The 16402-nt window shown below is 43.5% G+C and overlaps 1 protein-coding gene across 2 annotated transcripts in view; it reads left to right on the top strand.

Moving 5' to 3' along the window:
• The window catches only part of KAT7 (lysine acetyltransferase 7), a 609598-nt gene that overhangs the window by 374217 nt on the left and 218979 nt on the right, over positions 1-16402 (top strand). For both annotated transcript variants that reach the window (XM_044055078.1, XM_044055079.1), the window contains one exon: positions 7144-7233. In XM_044055078.1, the coding sequence (XP_043911013.1) occupies positions 7144-7233 (90 nt within the window). The remainder of the gene's footprint in view (positions 1-7143; positions 7234-16402) is intronic.

Genomic DNA, 16402 nt, shown 5'->3' with positions numbered 1-16402 from the left:
TGTATAAGGGCCAAATTTCTCTGGTGGCCAGAGGCCTGTGCCAGGTCTTACCTTCATCCTCCGCCCTTCCAGCTAGACCATCACCACCGACACCTCAAGCATTGCTTGGGGTGCTCACCTAGCAGGCAGGTGTACCCAAGGCCTTTGGAATGCCCAGCAACTTCACTTGTACATCAATCAGAAAGAAATGATGGCAGTACAAAAGGCTCGACTTCCTTCCAACCCCATCTCAGGCCTGGGGTCCTCCTTATAAAAACAGACAACACCACAGTGTTGTGGTACACCAACAAGCAAGGGGGCACCCAATCTTACCCCCTGTGCAGGTCAGCCATGAGTCTCTGGCTTACAGCCACCTCCATGGCGCCACACCTAATTGCCCAATACCTACCAGGGGTCAACAACACCCTGGCAGACCACCTAAGCAGAAACTTACTGGACCACCACGAATGGCAGCTCCACAGAGAAGTCTTTCTGCAAATCACTCAGGAATGGGGGACCCCAGAAGTGGATCTCTTTTTGCCTCGCATCTCAACCACCAGCTGCAGAGGTTTTGCACCAGGAAGTTCCACCTCATAGCGTGGAAGGTGGATACCTTGACCTTCCCCTGGAACTCCTTTGTGTATGCATTCCCTCCTCTGCCCCTTATTCCCAAGGTTCTAATCAAAATAAGAGAGGAGAGACAAGGGCCATCCTCATTGCTCCAGACTGGCCCAGACAGCATTGGTACCTCCTGTTACACAGCCTGACCTTACAGCCCCCAAAGATGCTTCCCCTGATGTCAGATCTCTTCAGTGTTTCGGCATGCCTTGTACACTAAAAACTAACAAGGAGTCCCTGTTAAGCAAACTAGTCATGGACATCATCACAGAGGCCAGAAGGCCCAGCACAAGAAAATCATATACAGGAAAATGGAAAAGATTCTGCTGCTGAAAACAATCAAAGGGGGGCAATTCCTCCCAACCTCCCATCCCTCTCATCCTGGATTACCTTGCAGAGTTGCTCAGTAGTGGCCTCTCTTTCTCCTCTATTAAAATTCATGCCTCGGCCATTTCAGCCCATTATGATTCAAACCCACGCCTCTTCTCTCATCCTTTGATTAAGCAATTCCTCAGATAGGCTTCTAATATCAGGCCTCCCAGAAGGCCTCCCACACCACCCTGGGACCTGAATTATGTGTTAGAAAAACTAACCTTACCTTCTTTCGAATCTGCCGCTTCTACAGAATTGAAATACCTCTCATGGAAGACTGTTTTCCTACTAGCTATCACATCAGCCAGAAGGGTCTTGGAACTTCAAGCTCTCATGGCTGTTGAGCCCTTCATCATTTTCCCTGCAGACAGAGTCTCTTTAAGGACTTAACCCCTCCTTAATGCCCAAGGTGGTATCTGATGTGACCCTTAACCAGGCCATACACCTTCCCACCTTCTTTCCCAACCCTCAAAACAAGGGGGAAAGAATCCTACACTCACTAGACGTACGCAGGCAACTCAGATACTATCTGGACCGTACTAAGCCATTCAGCAAAACAGACCAACTACTTGTAAGCTTTGCCCCAGGGGCAGAGGGGAAGCCACCTCCAAGCAAACCATTTCCAAATGGATTTCACACTGTATCCATTTTTGCTACAGACTACATGGGAAACCCATCTCTAAGTCTGTCCGTACCCACTCTACTAGGGCAACCTCCACTTCCACTGCCTTCCTCAGAGGAGTACCCACCAGGGACATCTTGGAAGCGGCCACCTGGACCTCTTTCCATACCTTTACAAAACATTACCACCTACCCCTCTTTTCTAAGTCTAGGGCAGGGTTTGCCTCTGCAACTCTGCAGGACCTCCTAACCCATACCTAGGACTCAACCTATCCTTCCACCCCTTTCCTCAGCTTTGGGAATCCTCCCACAGGTGATGACTGCAACAGTGAAACATGAAGAACATAGTACAGTTGTGTACACTTACCATAAATGTAGATGTTTGAGTGTATTCACTGTTGCAGTCTTGGTTTCTCTCCCTCCATCCCCCATTTACATCTTCCCCTAGGGGGACATAAGCTTCCCTAGGTGGCTTTTAGCCACCAGGACCACTTATCTCTTTTCCCTTGTGCTTCTGACGGGTTAGGGCAAGAAAAACTGATGTAATGACGTCGGCTGCCTTGCTTTATAGCACTGATGCCCTGATGTCAGACTACAGGCGATGGGCAGCCGGCGCACAAAAATATTGACTCTGGTCTTCTGGACGACCGTGGGCTACCACACCAGGGATAACCCATAGGTGATGACTGCAACAGTGAATACGCTCAAACAGCTACATTTATGGTAAGTGTGCACAATTGTACTTTCTCTTTAGTATGGCCCACCTCCCCCAAATATTTGAAACAAAGATCCTAGGTGTCCTCCTCCTCTGCAAAAGTAACAGAATTTTGGTTGTGCCAAATATCTGATGATTTTTTTATAACTCCTAAAGAATATGAAAAGGCATCATTTTCAGGTTATCCACTTTTAGCCACAAGATCCTTTTCCAACCTTGCCCCATACAGAATTCATCTCTATTTATAAACCTTTTGAAGTTCAATTGCATTATCAGAAAAAGTTAGTAGTTCCTTTGAATGCATTCAGCTGTAAACATGTCGGTCCTAAATTGTAGGAAAGAGGTCTTCCTTGACAGATGTAGCATACTTCGGGTATTGAGGTCATCATGTGGACTAACATCAATTTTCCCCTTTAATGTTTCAACAAAAACTAACATATGTCAGCCCAATGGTACACAAAGATAAAGCCCTAGGTATAGCCAAAGTGACCCATGTCTGATTAAAGACTCTGGTGTCTGATGTAGTTGCCAGGAGGATGGGCGTGCCTGTCCTCGGAGAAGGGACAGTGATGGCATAGCAGGGACCAGGCCTTAGAATGATCAGTTGGCTGGATGTTTGGAATGACTAAAAAGGCGAGGTTGCCCATGGGGTCAGAGCAGACATGAATTCTGCTTTCTACTCTCCATGGCTTGTCCAAGCCTTTAACAATGAAGTCAGTTGGGAAGGTGGGGCTAGGAAGTCATCATAGGACATTGTGATAGCATAATTGACAGAGATGGCTTCAATTTCAGCTCTACCTCAGAAATAATTGATCTGATGATGTCAATTTTTATTCTTTCCTGAACTGATGGGTTCTGATCCGAACCCTCGGATCCGACTTGGCTGTTGCTAAACCTCATGGCAAACAAAAACTCTCGAGCTTCTCCCTTACCCACAATGCACCAACCCTAAGTTGCTTCAGATGTCATTTGCCGCTTTATGGGAAAGACTTAGTTGACCGTTACTCTCTAGCAGATAAGTGGATTATTATATTTCTAAATTAACCTTTTTCTCTAAAACCTCTTGAATTTGTAAGGTTTTTCTATCCCTTACCATATCATTTAGCTGGTGTAACTCTAAAATTCCCTTTTGATATTTTTCTTACATCCACAACTTCCGTACAGCTTGAACTTCTTAAATTCTATTGTTAATATTTTCTTTTTTCTACACTCAGTGTAGGCCTTTTTTATTACCATTGTTGGTAATTTCTTTTTTTTTATATCCCCCCCCACAAAAAAGGTGGGGGTCTAGTCTTACTTATTATTTTTTGATCGTGTTTATAGTTCATATTTGTGACTATGGCAGAAAAATTCCCAGCGGGGTTTATAAATGCATAGTGTGGGCACAAAATTCCTGTATCCGATGACCACACTTTGTGTATACTGCCTTGGGCCTCTACATTTGCAGGAAGATTGTGCTATTTGTCGTGGCTTTAATCCCAGGGCCTTAGCTGAAAGAAAAAAACAAACTTATTGTAAAAGGTTTGCTCCCTTCCACTTTCGGTGAGGCTTTATCTAGTACTCAATCTCCTAAAACTAAAGATTCCAAGTCTTCTTCTCCGATTCCATCCATATCATCCTCCAAGGTCTTAAAGCAATCCAGAAAAAGATCCAAACCAGATCTGACCTCACCATCAGATCCAAAACAGAAAAAGAAAAAAAATGATGGATCCAACCACCTCAGATCTGACAGAAAAGGTACCAGATTCCGACTGTCTGTAACCCTATACTGCCTAGCCTCATTTGTCTTCTAAGAACAAAATACTCTTCTTCTTCTGTGGATCTAGTGCCCTCTAGGGTGCCCTTGTCTTTTTTGGAGAGACCCAGGTCGCCCCTCTATTATTTCCACTTGTTCGTCCAGAAGTTTGATGGCAGAAGATGTGGAAAGAGTGGTGCAGAAGATCTTCTTGGTGCAGAGTCAGTTGGGTGTCTTACTGGCTCCTACCCCTTCGGGTCAGGAGATCCATTCTTCAACCACACCCTCACTACTAGTTCCTGCTCTGATTTCTTCAGATGTCTCAGAGTCCCCGTTTCTGAGCCATCCGGCTCTATCTTACTCTGATCCAAGAATAGCATTATCCTCGGATCTGAAGTTTGCTCTTAGTACCCTGGTTCAGTCAGATCCGGAGAGCTCTTGGAGCCGAAGCTTCCCTGTCAGATCCGAGATGTTGGAGTGAAATCCAGAGTTGTCGGTGCAATCTCTGCACCTCAGTGCCTCGACATGAGTTAGCTAGGCTCTGGCTTCTGCCTCGGGGGGACTGCTTTGGAGCAGGAAGGGACAACAGTCTTTGTTTGGCCCCAGAATGTTGGAAAGATCCTGTCTGCTGTGGACGTGCATATTTCAGCCTCTCAAAGATCTAGCATATCAATGAAGTGCACACCATCAAAAAAGGGTTACTCGAATGCGTAGTCTGCAGATGTAAAAATGCCTTACCTAATTATTTTGAATTTAGTTGAGTGAACAAAAGTTCCCATTTAGAAAGGAGAACTCAACATTCTGAAGTCTGCTGTGGTATGTCTAATTGCACACAGTCCGTGTTGGGTGATCAAGCCTTCAAAAACTGGAAAAGCTTTGGAATGGAGATCACAGTACAGTGAGGATCAGGAAATATACAGTTTTCCTCACTGTAGTGTGTCTCAGAGTTGGTATATGTAATTTGCAGGGGGTGTGGGGGGCACGGGGGGGGGGCTTGCCCCCCTGCTAAAACATATAAAAATTAAGATTTTTGTGTGTGTGTGTGTGTGTGTGTGTGTGTTTGATATTTGAGTATCTGGTAGCAATTTAAGATGATTGCTGAGTCTGCTGCTGTGGCCATGATTGCACACCATGTGTTTTTTGGCTGCCTCACGATTTCACTATTTAAATCAAATTCCAAATAAATATGAATGTCGGCCATCGCATAACTTCATTTTCAACATTTTAATGGTTTGGTACAACCAAATGCAGTGAATACATTTGTTTATTTTTGCAAAATACATTGTGTGATTCAGTTTTGATAGTAAACTGGTCTAAAGATGTAGTTTAAGAAATCCAAGAGTCCTTTTCAGGACACGTGGAGGAAGTTCCTTCAGGGGTAGAGGAGGGAACTCCAATGGTCATCGCCACCCCTGCAGCAGAAGTGGTCCACAAAACCAGGGCTCTAGGGATTCCTTTTTTGAGAGACCCTTCCTGTGTTCCTGAAAGGAGGTCTGATTTGCCTGCCTCTGGAGGCAATTGGGGGTCGATTATCCCTGCACCAGAGAACCTGGCTAGACTTAAAAGATACATGGGTGCAGAGGATTATTTCCATAGGTTATATAATGCCCTTTTCCCTTTTTTCATCAATCTCAAGAAAAATCTCCGATGGTTCACCCAGTCAAAGGGAACAAGCTGTAATTCAAATATAAAAGCTGCTATAAAAAAAAAGTCATCAGAAAGTCCGGAACTTACTCAAGATTATTTTTAGTGCCAAAGAAAATGGGGAACTGGAGACCAATTTTGGATCTCAGCAACAAGTCAGTTCGACATGTAATGTTTTTTGGATGGCCATGGTTCAGTCCATTCTCCCTTTTCTGGGCAGGGACAACTGGATGTGCTTGATAGACCTTCAGGATGTATACTATCACATAAAGATGAGCAGATGGTCCAGAAGGTACATACACTTCCAACTGGGAGCCAGTCACTACCAGTTCAAAATTCTGCCCTTTAGTCTCACCACAGCCTCTGGGGTGTTCACCATATGCATGGCAGTAGTAGCAACTCACCTGAGACTGCAGGGATTCCTAGTGTTTCCGTATCTAGATGATTGGCTCATTACTACCCCAACCAGGCATCCGTTAATAAGGGCAAGAGATCATGTTCTCCAAGTGTGTTCTCCTCTGCAGATAAAAATAAACTACAAAAGGTCTCAACTAGAACCAACTCAAAATTTTGAATTCTTGGAGCAGTTTTCAACACAGTCACTGATAGCTTCAGTGCCTTCCTCAAGGGTTCAGACTATAAGATCACAGGGAAAATCTGTAGTACCAAGATTTTAGCTCACTTGGTCCTTCAGCAGTGATAACACTAGTACCTTCAGCCAGATTTTTACAAGAGGATTCTTCAGTGGATGCTAGTAACACAGTGGCTGATACTTTACCAACCCATGTCAACCCTGATACAAATCACCCAGATATGCAAGAGAGATCTCAGGTGGTGGACTGTGTCAGATCAGGTTCTACAAGGCCATCCTTTCATTCCCCCTCAGCCCAAGGCCATAGTGACCACAGCTGCTTCCCAGTTGGGGTGTAGGGGCATTTTCTGGGGAAAACAGTCCAAGGCACTTGGTCCCGCAAGGAGTTCAACTTGCATATCAGTGTCCTAGAGATGGGAGCAGTGCTTTTAGCGTTGCAGGCCTTCCAAGATGCTGTTCCTTCAGGAACGATTGCAGTTCAAATGGACAATGTTAGTAGTTTGGTGCATCAACAAACAAGGAGGAACCAGATCTTACCCCTTATGTTGAGAAGCGCTCCAAGTGTGGCAATGGGTGATGTCATCCAACCACCTTCTCATAGCAATGTACATTCCAGGGAAGCCCAGTGTGATAGCATTCTCCTACCTCAAAAATGATCTCTCAACAAAAACATGAACAGAAATGATTTTTTGTCAGTGGGGCCAGCGTTGCTGTGAATACAGTATTTTGCATTTCTCAGCTATTCTGGGAAAATTAGTGAAAAATGAATAAGGAATAACACAGTGTTAAGAATTTGGTATTTGTACATTTAAAACCATAGCTGTCATAATGTTCTAATTTTATTTTGTTTTTGCATTGTTTTAAAAGGCAAAGTGCGTGTGGAAGCATCCTCCAGGAGATGAAATTTACAGGAAGGGCTCCATTTCTGTGTTTGAGGTGGATGGTAAGAAAAACAAGGTATGTTGAAAGACAGGCTAGCAATGTGACAGAGTACTTAGTCTGCATGTAAGATTATTCTTGGGAGTCATTAACTCAGTTGCTACTGATCATTTTCATTTCTACTGACTTTTTCTGGCAATTTTTACTCCAAGATATAAGTAAGCATGCACATTTTCAAAATGCATTGACATAGTCTCATAAAACTTTCAAGGATTTATACCGAGATAATTATTTATACACTTTTGTAAACTGTTCTGCTAGCCTCAAACACAAATGAGCAGCTGCATCTTGAATTTTAATGAAGAAAATCATTTAGGATTTCATTTTATGCCACAGCATATAAAACAAATTAAAGCAGTGACTTAATCCTGGGATTCAGAAACATATGTCACAACGTAGAAGACTCATTGCAGAAGATTTCTGTGTTATGGTAAGCCGGTACTTGTGTATTATCGCAGCCACATTCTAAACGACATCTCACTTTTCCATTATTTCGCACAATGTGCTGATGTTTTACCTCATAATTTTCGGGTTGTTCCTAATACAGTGTTTTGTTTTCAGGCAGTTGTTGAGGATTGAAGTCCTCAATTTTTTTGGGGTTTCTTTAATAAAATGGTTTTCTGGCAATCGTTGAGGATTTAAATGCCTAAGTAATAACATACCTTTAAATGTAGACTTCCTATCATTCAAGAAAATGCATACTAGCACAAACTGTGTTATTGTAGCAGCTTTCCAAGTTTGTACCAGCAATGTCTAAAAATCTGTGCCTGTTTTTTTCTTTTATCTACCCTATCCCCCACTATTATGGTTTGTTTTGGGGCAGATGTGTTGAACTTGGAGGTTTGGAGATATGTGTAACAGTGTTAGAAAGATACTGTGGTTCATCAGAAACAGAAACTATTCTTAATGTAGCTCGTCAAACTTCTACCTCCTGATGGAATTACCATTCGGGGGGCTACCAGCATCTTTCTTTCTTGTTTTAACACACATTTTTTATTCTGTTATAAACAACCCTGAAGAACACGAGGAGTTATAGTGATTAAAACGTTGCCGTGATCAAACGGCGTTACATAAGAAGTGGAAGAAAAAGTTAACTGAAAGCACAGTTGAATATCAGCAGGACTTTCTGTCAGAAAAACAAAGATTATACAGTGCGACTTGCATGCTGACTAGCATAACATTTTAAAACATCATGTGTTCAGTATCTATATACTTTGTGTTTTAAACATTACATCCTAAAAAAGGTGGATGTTCTTTCCCAAAGGAAACAATAGCTTGATGGGCTTTCACAATACATCGGCTGCGAGTCGTTTAGAATGTGATTGCGATAATACACAAGTACCGGTAAGCTTTTCTATTTCAAAGACATCTTTGCCATAGTCTTCTTTTTAAGAGAGTCACAGCATGCTAATGTGACACTCCAGAGGAATAGCTAAACCTAATTAGCCATGTGTCCTCCCCAGTAAATGTCCATGGCTAAAATTGTACTATAGGAGGAAAAAAAAGAACGCTGTCTTTTGATGGTATTAGTCCATTCACTGCTACAGTAGCACTCACTGTACAACTTAGTATTGTGAAGCTGCGTGAGCTCGCGTGTGCATGTGCATGTTTGTAAGGACATAAATGCAGCTGAATGAATGTAATGGTTTCTGCCTGGAGAGTTGTATTATGAAAGTTAGGTGGGGATGCAGCGTTTCCATGAACGAGTGGGAGTTTGTGGGTGATTAGACGCGTTTCTGTAGGGGTATCTATGCTACAGTGATCTGTGAGCTGCTAGGGAGAACCCTAGTGTACTGACATCGCAGTGTTTGATTCAGGGATGTGGTAAGGATGCACTTTTAAGGCTTGTATTATTTGTAGACGTGAAGTTTTGATGGTGTTTTTTTTTTCATTATGATAGGAAAAGAACTGATGGGTACACTTTAAAATGTTTTGTGTGTTTGCTTATGTTGTAATTAGTGAATTTCTAATGGTCATTCTGGACTGGTTGCTTGTTTGTGTCATTCTGTTGGTACAATAAGTGGTAAAAAATAAAAAAAGAACTTTTCTATGATATAGTTATAGGACCTAATTGCAAAGACCTTGCATTTTATTTTAATTGAAATCTTTTAGTTATCAATTGTGCTGCTGATAAAGCAGGCACTGTATAAAGTATTTTTGATTTTAAATCTTTATATAGCTATTTTTTGTAGCTGCATGTGGTGAGGGTTAACTATTTGGAACTATCTGTTTAGAGCCATTGTCATAGTTGTTCCTTTTTTCCCATTTTAACATGTGGGTTGGGATGTCACACCAACACTGGTCATTGCAACCAGTTCACCTAGAACCAATGTTTTATACTGTCAAGTGGCTAGCCCTGATGTGGAATGTAATTCGAATGTAACAGCCTAGTAGTGGTCTTTGGATTACAGGAAGAATGCCATGTTAGTACTGGCATGTTCAGTAAATTATACAATTAGTCCATGCTTTTTATGGTTGCCTGTATTAAAATAATTCCATAGGTTCATAGGTTCATAGGTTCATACTAGGCTATCTGCCCGAGGGCATTTATAAGCCTAGCCCATTGTTTTGTGGCTTACGCCACCCCTTTAGTATGGGGAACTATACCCATTATTTTGCTGTGCCTCTGTCGAGCAGTGACACTGAGGTAATTCCTGGGGTATATCTGCGATCTCCCATCCATTGGTCAAGATTTCTCTTGAACAAGGCCAGCGAGGTGCTCTGCCTCACATGTACCGGGAGTTTGTTCCACAGCATAGGGAGTCTTTGGGTGATGAATCTATCTCCAGCACGTCCTATTAATAGCCGTGTCGAGGTTTAAGTCTCCGCCCTTGTGGCTCTGATGGATCTAGATTTTTGAGGTGAAGCATATTCATCAAATCTGGGTTTGACATGGCCTTGTATGTTAGGCAAAGGTCACCTCTGAGCAAGCGGTGCGACTGAATAGAGCTGGAGTTCTTTCAGTCGGGCAGCATAGGACAGATTTTGAGACCCTTTATCCTTTTGGTGAGGAACTTTGTGGCCTCTCCAGCTGCTGCAAGTGTCGGGTCAGATACATTCCGAATGGGGCATTGTACTCAATCATTGGTCTGATGAGTGATGAGTAAAGGAGACTATGACCTCCCTTGATCTAGATGAGAATCCCTTCATGATAAGGTGGGCAATGTAGAAGGACTTCCTAACTACTTTAGCTACATGGGTGTCGAATGACAGACTACTATCAACCTGGGTCCCCAGGTCCCTGATAACTTTTTCTGTGCTCAGTGGATTGCCACCTATTTGGTAGCTAGGGGTAACCTTGTTTTCCCGAAGGGTATGACTATGCATTTTTTGGCATTTAACTTTAGGCCGTGGCTCTGGCACCAGTTATCCGTTTCTGTGAGACCCTTCTGAAGGATATCTGTGTCAGATGTGTTTTCTACTATGGCGCCAGTTTGCAGTCATCTGCAAACTTTGTCAGCCATAACCCTCCTGTGTTTGCTTGTACTTCAGAAAAGTAGATGCCAAACAAGAGTGGGCCCAGGACTGAGCCCTGTGGGACACCACTTGTGACAGGCTTTGAGTCTGACATGGCGCCAGCAACTCTGACCCTGTGGGTTCTGTCACTCAGCCAGTTTGCAACCCATCTTGTGATGTATGGGTTAACATTTAAGCTGATGAGTTTTTCAATGATACCCGAGTGGGGTATTGTATCGAAGGCCTTAGCCAGATCGAGGTAGGCTGTATGGACTGCCTTTCCTCATCAATGGCTTTGGTGACTGTTTGAAAAAGTCAACCAAGTTTAAAAGGCATGATCTGCCTTTGACAAAGCCAAACTGGGTTGGATCCAAAGTCTGAAAATTCCCTATGTCTTTATTTATGAGGTCCATTATGATCCTCTCCATGGCTTTGCAGATAAGGCTTGTCAAGCTAATGGGCGGTAATTTCCAGGGTCTGTGGAGGCACCGCCTTTGTGAAGTGGGACCACAGTTGCAGTGCGCCACTCCTGGTGCGTATCCAGAGGTAAGACTTTGATTAAACAGCTGTCCTAGCTGTGGGTTTAATTCCTCATTGAGTTCGTGGAGCACACAGCCGGGGACACCATCGGGTCCCATGGATGCTGTGTTTTTGCTTTGGAGAGCAGTTCTCACTTGGGCGCTGGAGATGTTTGGGGGCTGCACTCATTTGGTATAGATATCTCTCCTTTGGGGAGGGGGAAGTTTGCACTGAACCTGTCAGCCAGTATGTTGGCAATGTCTGTAGGATCAGTAATCTTCACATCATTTTGAACTAGTTCTGAGCATATCTGGGAGTTTCCTCCTAGGTTTCTAACATAGCTAAAGAAGGCCTTATGATTGTCTTTTGAGTCTTTAGCTATTTTTCTCTCAAATTTGCTTTGGATGATTTTATGAGAGCTCTTAGTTTTTACTTATAGTGATCAAGGGTGTCTTACCTTTTAAGGATTTTGCTCTATCTTGTAGTAGCTTCCTCCTTTTGTTGTAGAGTTTGTTTATGGCTGGGGTCCACCAGACTGGACGCTTGCCTTTGGTACAAAGAGTCTTTGTTTTGCTTGGGATTGCCTTATCCATGCAGTCCTGCAGGTGCTGGTAGAAGGCGTTTGTAAGTGATTCAGCGGCTTGAGTATTGTTTTCCGCCGGCTCGGGGGCCTGAAAGGAGACCACACTAGTCTTTAGAAGTGTGAAGTCGGCTTTTGAGAAGTTCTTTACTGTGGTCTTTTTTATTTCAGGTGGGGTGGGATGAGGACCTCCAGCGAGATTAGTTTGTGATCTGATCTCACCAGTGAGGGGTATACTTCGGTGTTGAACATTGTGCTCCCATGTTTGTGATGATGAGATCAAGTATGTTATCTCCTCTTGTGGGGATGGTGACTAGTTGTTCCATGGCATTTGAGTTTATGAATTCCAGGAACTTTTGGGCTAGGGTGTTTGGGCTTGAGTAGTGTTCCCAGTCTATATTAGGGTAATTGAAGTCACCTAGTATGATGGTGTTTGGTGATACATTTATCCCTCTAGTGTTTTCAGGAAGGCCATGTGAGTTTCCTGAGTTTGTGAGGTGGCCTGTAACATGCTACAATTTGCAGAGCAGTCTTGCCTATGGTTAATTGCACCTGGATGGTCTCCGATGCATCGTGCGTTGCCACCAGTCTTGAGGTGTGGGTGTCCTTGATGAATATGGATACCCCCTCCTTTCTTGGTATTGTCCGGATTTTGGGGCGGAACGCATGATATGAGGTAAAACCTGATAGCTGGGGTGCTCTCAGGAGCCTTGAACCAGGTTTCTGTCACAGCACAGACATCGATGTTCTCCATACTGAGAAGGGCCTCGAGTGCGTGCATTTTGAGATTTAGACTTCTGGCATTGAGCAGCATTACCCTTAGTTTTTCCTTTTTGTGTTCTAGGGTGGTAGGTTTAGAATTTGAGCCTTGCCTAAAAAGGCACTATGGGGTGGCAAGAGCCTTTGCCAATATCCGGAATCCCAGGGGTGACAGGTGCAAGCCGTCCCTTGCGAAGCAGCGTGGCTTGTACAGCATGTCATCCCAGGCAGACAGATACTGGATCCCCTTTGAATGACACCAGTGTTTAAGCCAATTGTTAAAGCTGATCATCTTATCTCTGTATTGTGGCATCATTCTTGGTGAAGGTAGGATACTGCTCAAGGTCAGGGTCATACCTGCCTGGGCTACATAATCAGAGAGCTCCTCAATGTCTCTTTTCATGTAGTCAAGGTACGTCTCAGGTCGTTTACACCAGCGTGGACAATGACTGAGTCATATTTGTACCTGCTGTTGAGAGACCTGAGTGCTTGCGTTATGTGGCGGATTCTAGCGCCCGACAGGCAGCTTACTGTGACCTTCTCCTTACTCAGTCTGGTGAGCGGGACATCAGTGTGTCTGACTATGGAGTCACCAATGACTAGTGTGTCTGGCATTGTGTTTGGCCTTAAGGGCTGTGACTGTTTGACACTCTGACTGTGAGGTCTATGTGTTGGGTGTTGTGTTCTGAGGTGGTGGTTGTTTGGGTGTCTGCTTTGGTGGCCTCTGCTGTTTTGGTAGATTTTTGATCAGAGCCTCCGAGTATGTCTTTGTGTGTTTATGTGTATGATTTGAGGTTGTAATGGTACTGTGAGACTGGGTCTATAGTGTGTGTGGTAACCTTCTCCTCCTGACTGGTCTTGCCAGTCCTATGTTGAGAGAGCTCAGCCTCCAGTTTGGCCGTATAGTTGCATCTCTCGCATGTATTTGTGTTTTGTGGGAGGAGGAAAGGGTTGTCTGTGTACATGAGGCAATTGAAACATTGCCTCAATATTCCCAGGTTCACCAGCTGAGCAGGAGAGGACACTAGCAACTGATCCCTCGACATGCTAGAAGGGTAGACAAAAACTTTAAAAAGATTCCGGGGACGTGGGTGACCGAGAAATGGGGGTTGCTTTTGGGGTACTATCTATGACAAGAGTGCCGTATCAAGGTAATAAGTACTGTAGGAGCAAGTGCTAGGTTTAATAGATAGAGAATAGTCTACTTGGAGTCAAGTAGAGTTGATCTTTTAGTTATAGGATACGCTGATTTGATCAGTAGTATAGTTCGAGGAAGGTAGTTTTAAGGGAAAATTTGAAGAGTGGACTTTAGGTAGCCGAATAGTTTAAACCTGCTTAAGCGGCACTGCCCTAGTGTGCAACAGTGGCAGCTCCACGCTAAATCGCTCTAAATCAGCTAGCGTTAGCGCTTTTATACCAGGGGCTGGAAAAGCTAGAAACTGGCCCAAAGCGACCAATAAACTACTAGTTACTGGCTGAAACCTCACAAAACTGGACAAAAGGCAGCTCAATGCTTCCCACTCCCACTGGTAAGCAAGGTAGCTTCCCTTCCCCAAATAAGGCAAGGAAACAGTACACAGGAACTACAACCAAAGCCCAGGAATCAGCAACTCTGAAACTGGACTAAACTAGTAAAGCAGGAAAGCAAGGTAGCTTCCCTTCCCCAAATAAGGCAAGGAAACAGTACACAGGAACTACAACCAAAGCCCAGGAATCAGCAACTCTGAAACTGGACTAAACTAGTAAAGCAGGAAAAACAAGAGATAAATTTTTCTTTTTTTTTCACAAAACAGGCAGAAACAGGTACAGCAAACACTTATAAATGCTATGAATCAGCTACTACAGCTTACACAGAAGAATTTGCTACAAATACAGTCAAATAGTAACAAACAAGGATTCCAAGTGCAATATTAAGTTAAATGCAGTAAAAACAGCTTCAATGTAACAGAAAGGCAGGCGAAATACAGTTGCTAGGTATTCAGATGTGGAAAGTAACAAAAAATATACTTAGTATCAAGAAAAGTCGCTTATTCAGCTCTCTGCAGCCTGGATTACTCTGCTGGCCCGTGGAGTCTGTGCTGAGTAGGTACAAGCTGAAAGTTTTATACCAGGAGGCTGGAAAAAGCTAGAAACTGGCCCAAAACGACCAATAAACTACTAGTTACTGGCTGAAACCTCACAAAACTGGACAAAAGGCAGCTCAATGCTTCCCACTCCCACTGGTAAGCAGGTAGCTTCCCTTCCCCCAAATAAGGCAAGGAAACAGTACACAGGAACTACAACCAAAGCCCAGGAATCAGCAACTCTGAAACTGGACTAAACTAGTAAAGCAGGAAAGCAAGGTAGCTTCCCTTCTCCCAAATAAGGCAAGGAAACAGTACACAGGAACTACAACCAAAGCCCAGGAATCAGCAACTCTGAAACTGGACTAAGCTAGTAAAGCAGGAAAAACAAGAGATATTTTTTTCTTTTTTTCTTTTTTTCACAAAACAGGCAGAAACAGGTACAGCAAACACTTATAAATGCTATGAATCAGCTACTACAGCTTACAGAAGAATTTGCTACAAATACAGTCAAATAGTAACAAACAAGGATTCCAAGTGCAATATTAAGTTAAATGCAGTAAAAACAGCTTCAATGTAACAGAAAGGCAGGCAAAATACAGTTGCTAGGTATTCAGATGTGGAAAGCAACAAAAATATACTTAGTATCAAGAAAAGTCGCTTATTCAGCTCTCTGCAGCCTGGATTACTCTGCTGGCCCACGTGGAGTCTGTGCTGAGTAGGTACAAGCTGAAAGTTTTATACCAGGGGGCTGTTTATTTCAATAAATGTCTAATGCTAATTTAGTTATGAAATGGTATGAAGAAAATATAAGAGTGGCATAATGAAGTAATAATTCAAAAACAGTACTGTTTGATTTATAATGTGTTTAAGGGTTACTAATAATGTATAATGACATCAGAAGCAATACATATAATGTATTGGTGAACTTATGAAAGCAGAATGTTAAGTTGTCAATCTCGCCTTCATTCTTGCTTGATGGGTTCGGAGCCGATCCCTTGGCTCCGACTCGGCACTTGCTAAGCTCGAGAGTCACTTTTACCAGCTCGAGGCAGCCCCATATCCCATGATGCAAGGCGGTAAGTACCCAAATCTCGTTTGCCGCTTCGCTTATGAGGTCCTCCTTTTACCAGCTCCTGGTAAGTGATTCACTTTATTGATATTAAAGCCCCTTTTTGTTAAAAAAACCCTTTATTGTTAGTTATAAGTTTATTATTTAGATTTCCTGACAGAAAATCCCTGTCTCTTTTAAGATTATTTAGTCAAACTTTACCCATCCATCCCCTCCCTGTTAGGGTGTGTGTGTGTTTGTTTTAGGAATACCTTTTTGGTATTTTCTTTAATTTAAAATTTTGACTGGTGTGTGTGTGTGTTTTTTGTGCAGCACCATGTCAAAGGAGAGGGTCTCAGGTTTTAAGAAGTGTGACTCGTGCTGTCAGAAGATGTCTCTGACAGACGGTCACACTTCTTGCCTGTATTGCCTGGGGCCTCTTCACCTGCAGGACTCCTGTGCTATTTGTCATTCCTTCAGCCAGAGAGTCCTGCAGGAAAGATAACAAGCTGATACTTAGGGGCCTTCTTAAGCCGGAGGGCTCTCCGGCTAAGTCGGCTCCATCAAAATCAGCTAAATCTTCCAAGGCCCAGGCTTCTGTGTCTAAGCCTGCGGCCTCGGCTCCGACTTCGTTCGAGTCGAGATCGGCTCGGCTGGAGCCGATTCTGGCTTAACAGCCTTCGGCACCGATGGCTATCGGTGCCGAATCTGCATCGACCACCGGTGTCGGCTCCGATCGGTTCCGACCCCATGTGGCAC

Source organism: Protopterus annectens, chromosome 13.part0 (genome assembly GCF_019279795.1).
Source record: "Protopterus annectens isolate FY-2018-M chromosome 13.part0, PAN1.0, whole genome shotgun sequence".
Classification (NCBI taxonomy): domain Eukaryota; kingdom Metazoa; phylum Chordata; order Ceratodontiformes; family Protopteridae; genus Protopterus; species Protopterus annectens.
This window is presented reverse-complemented; position numbering and strand designations above follow the sequence as displayed.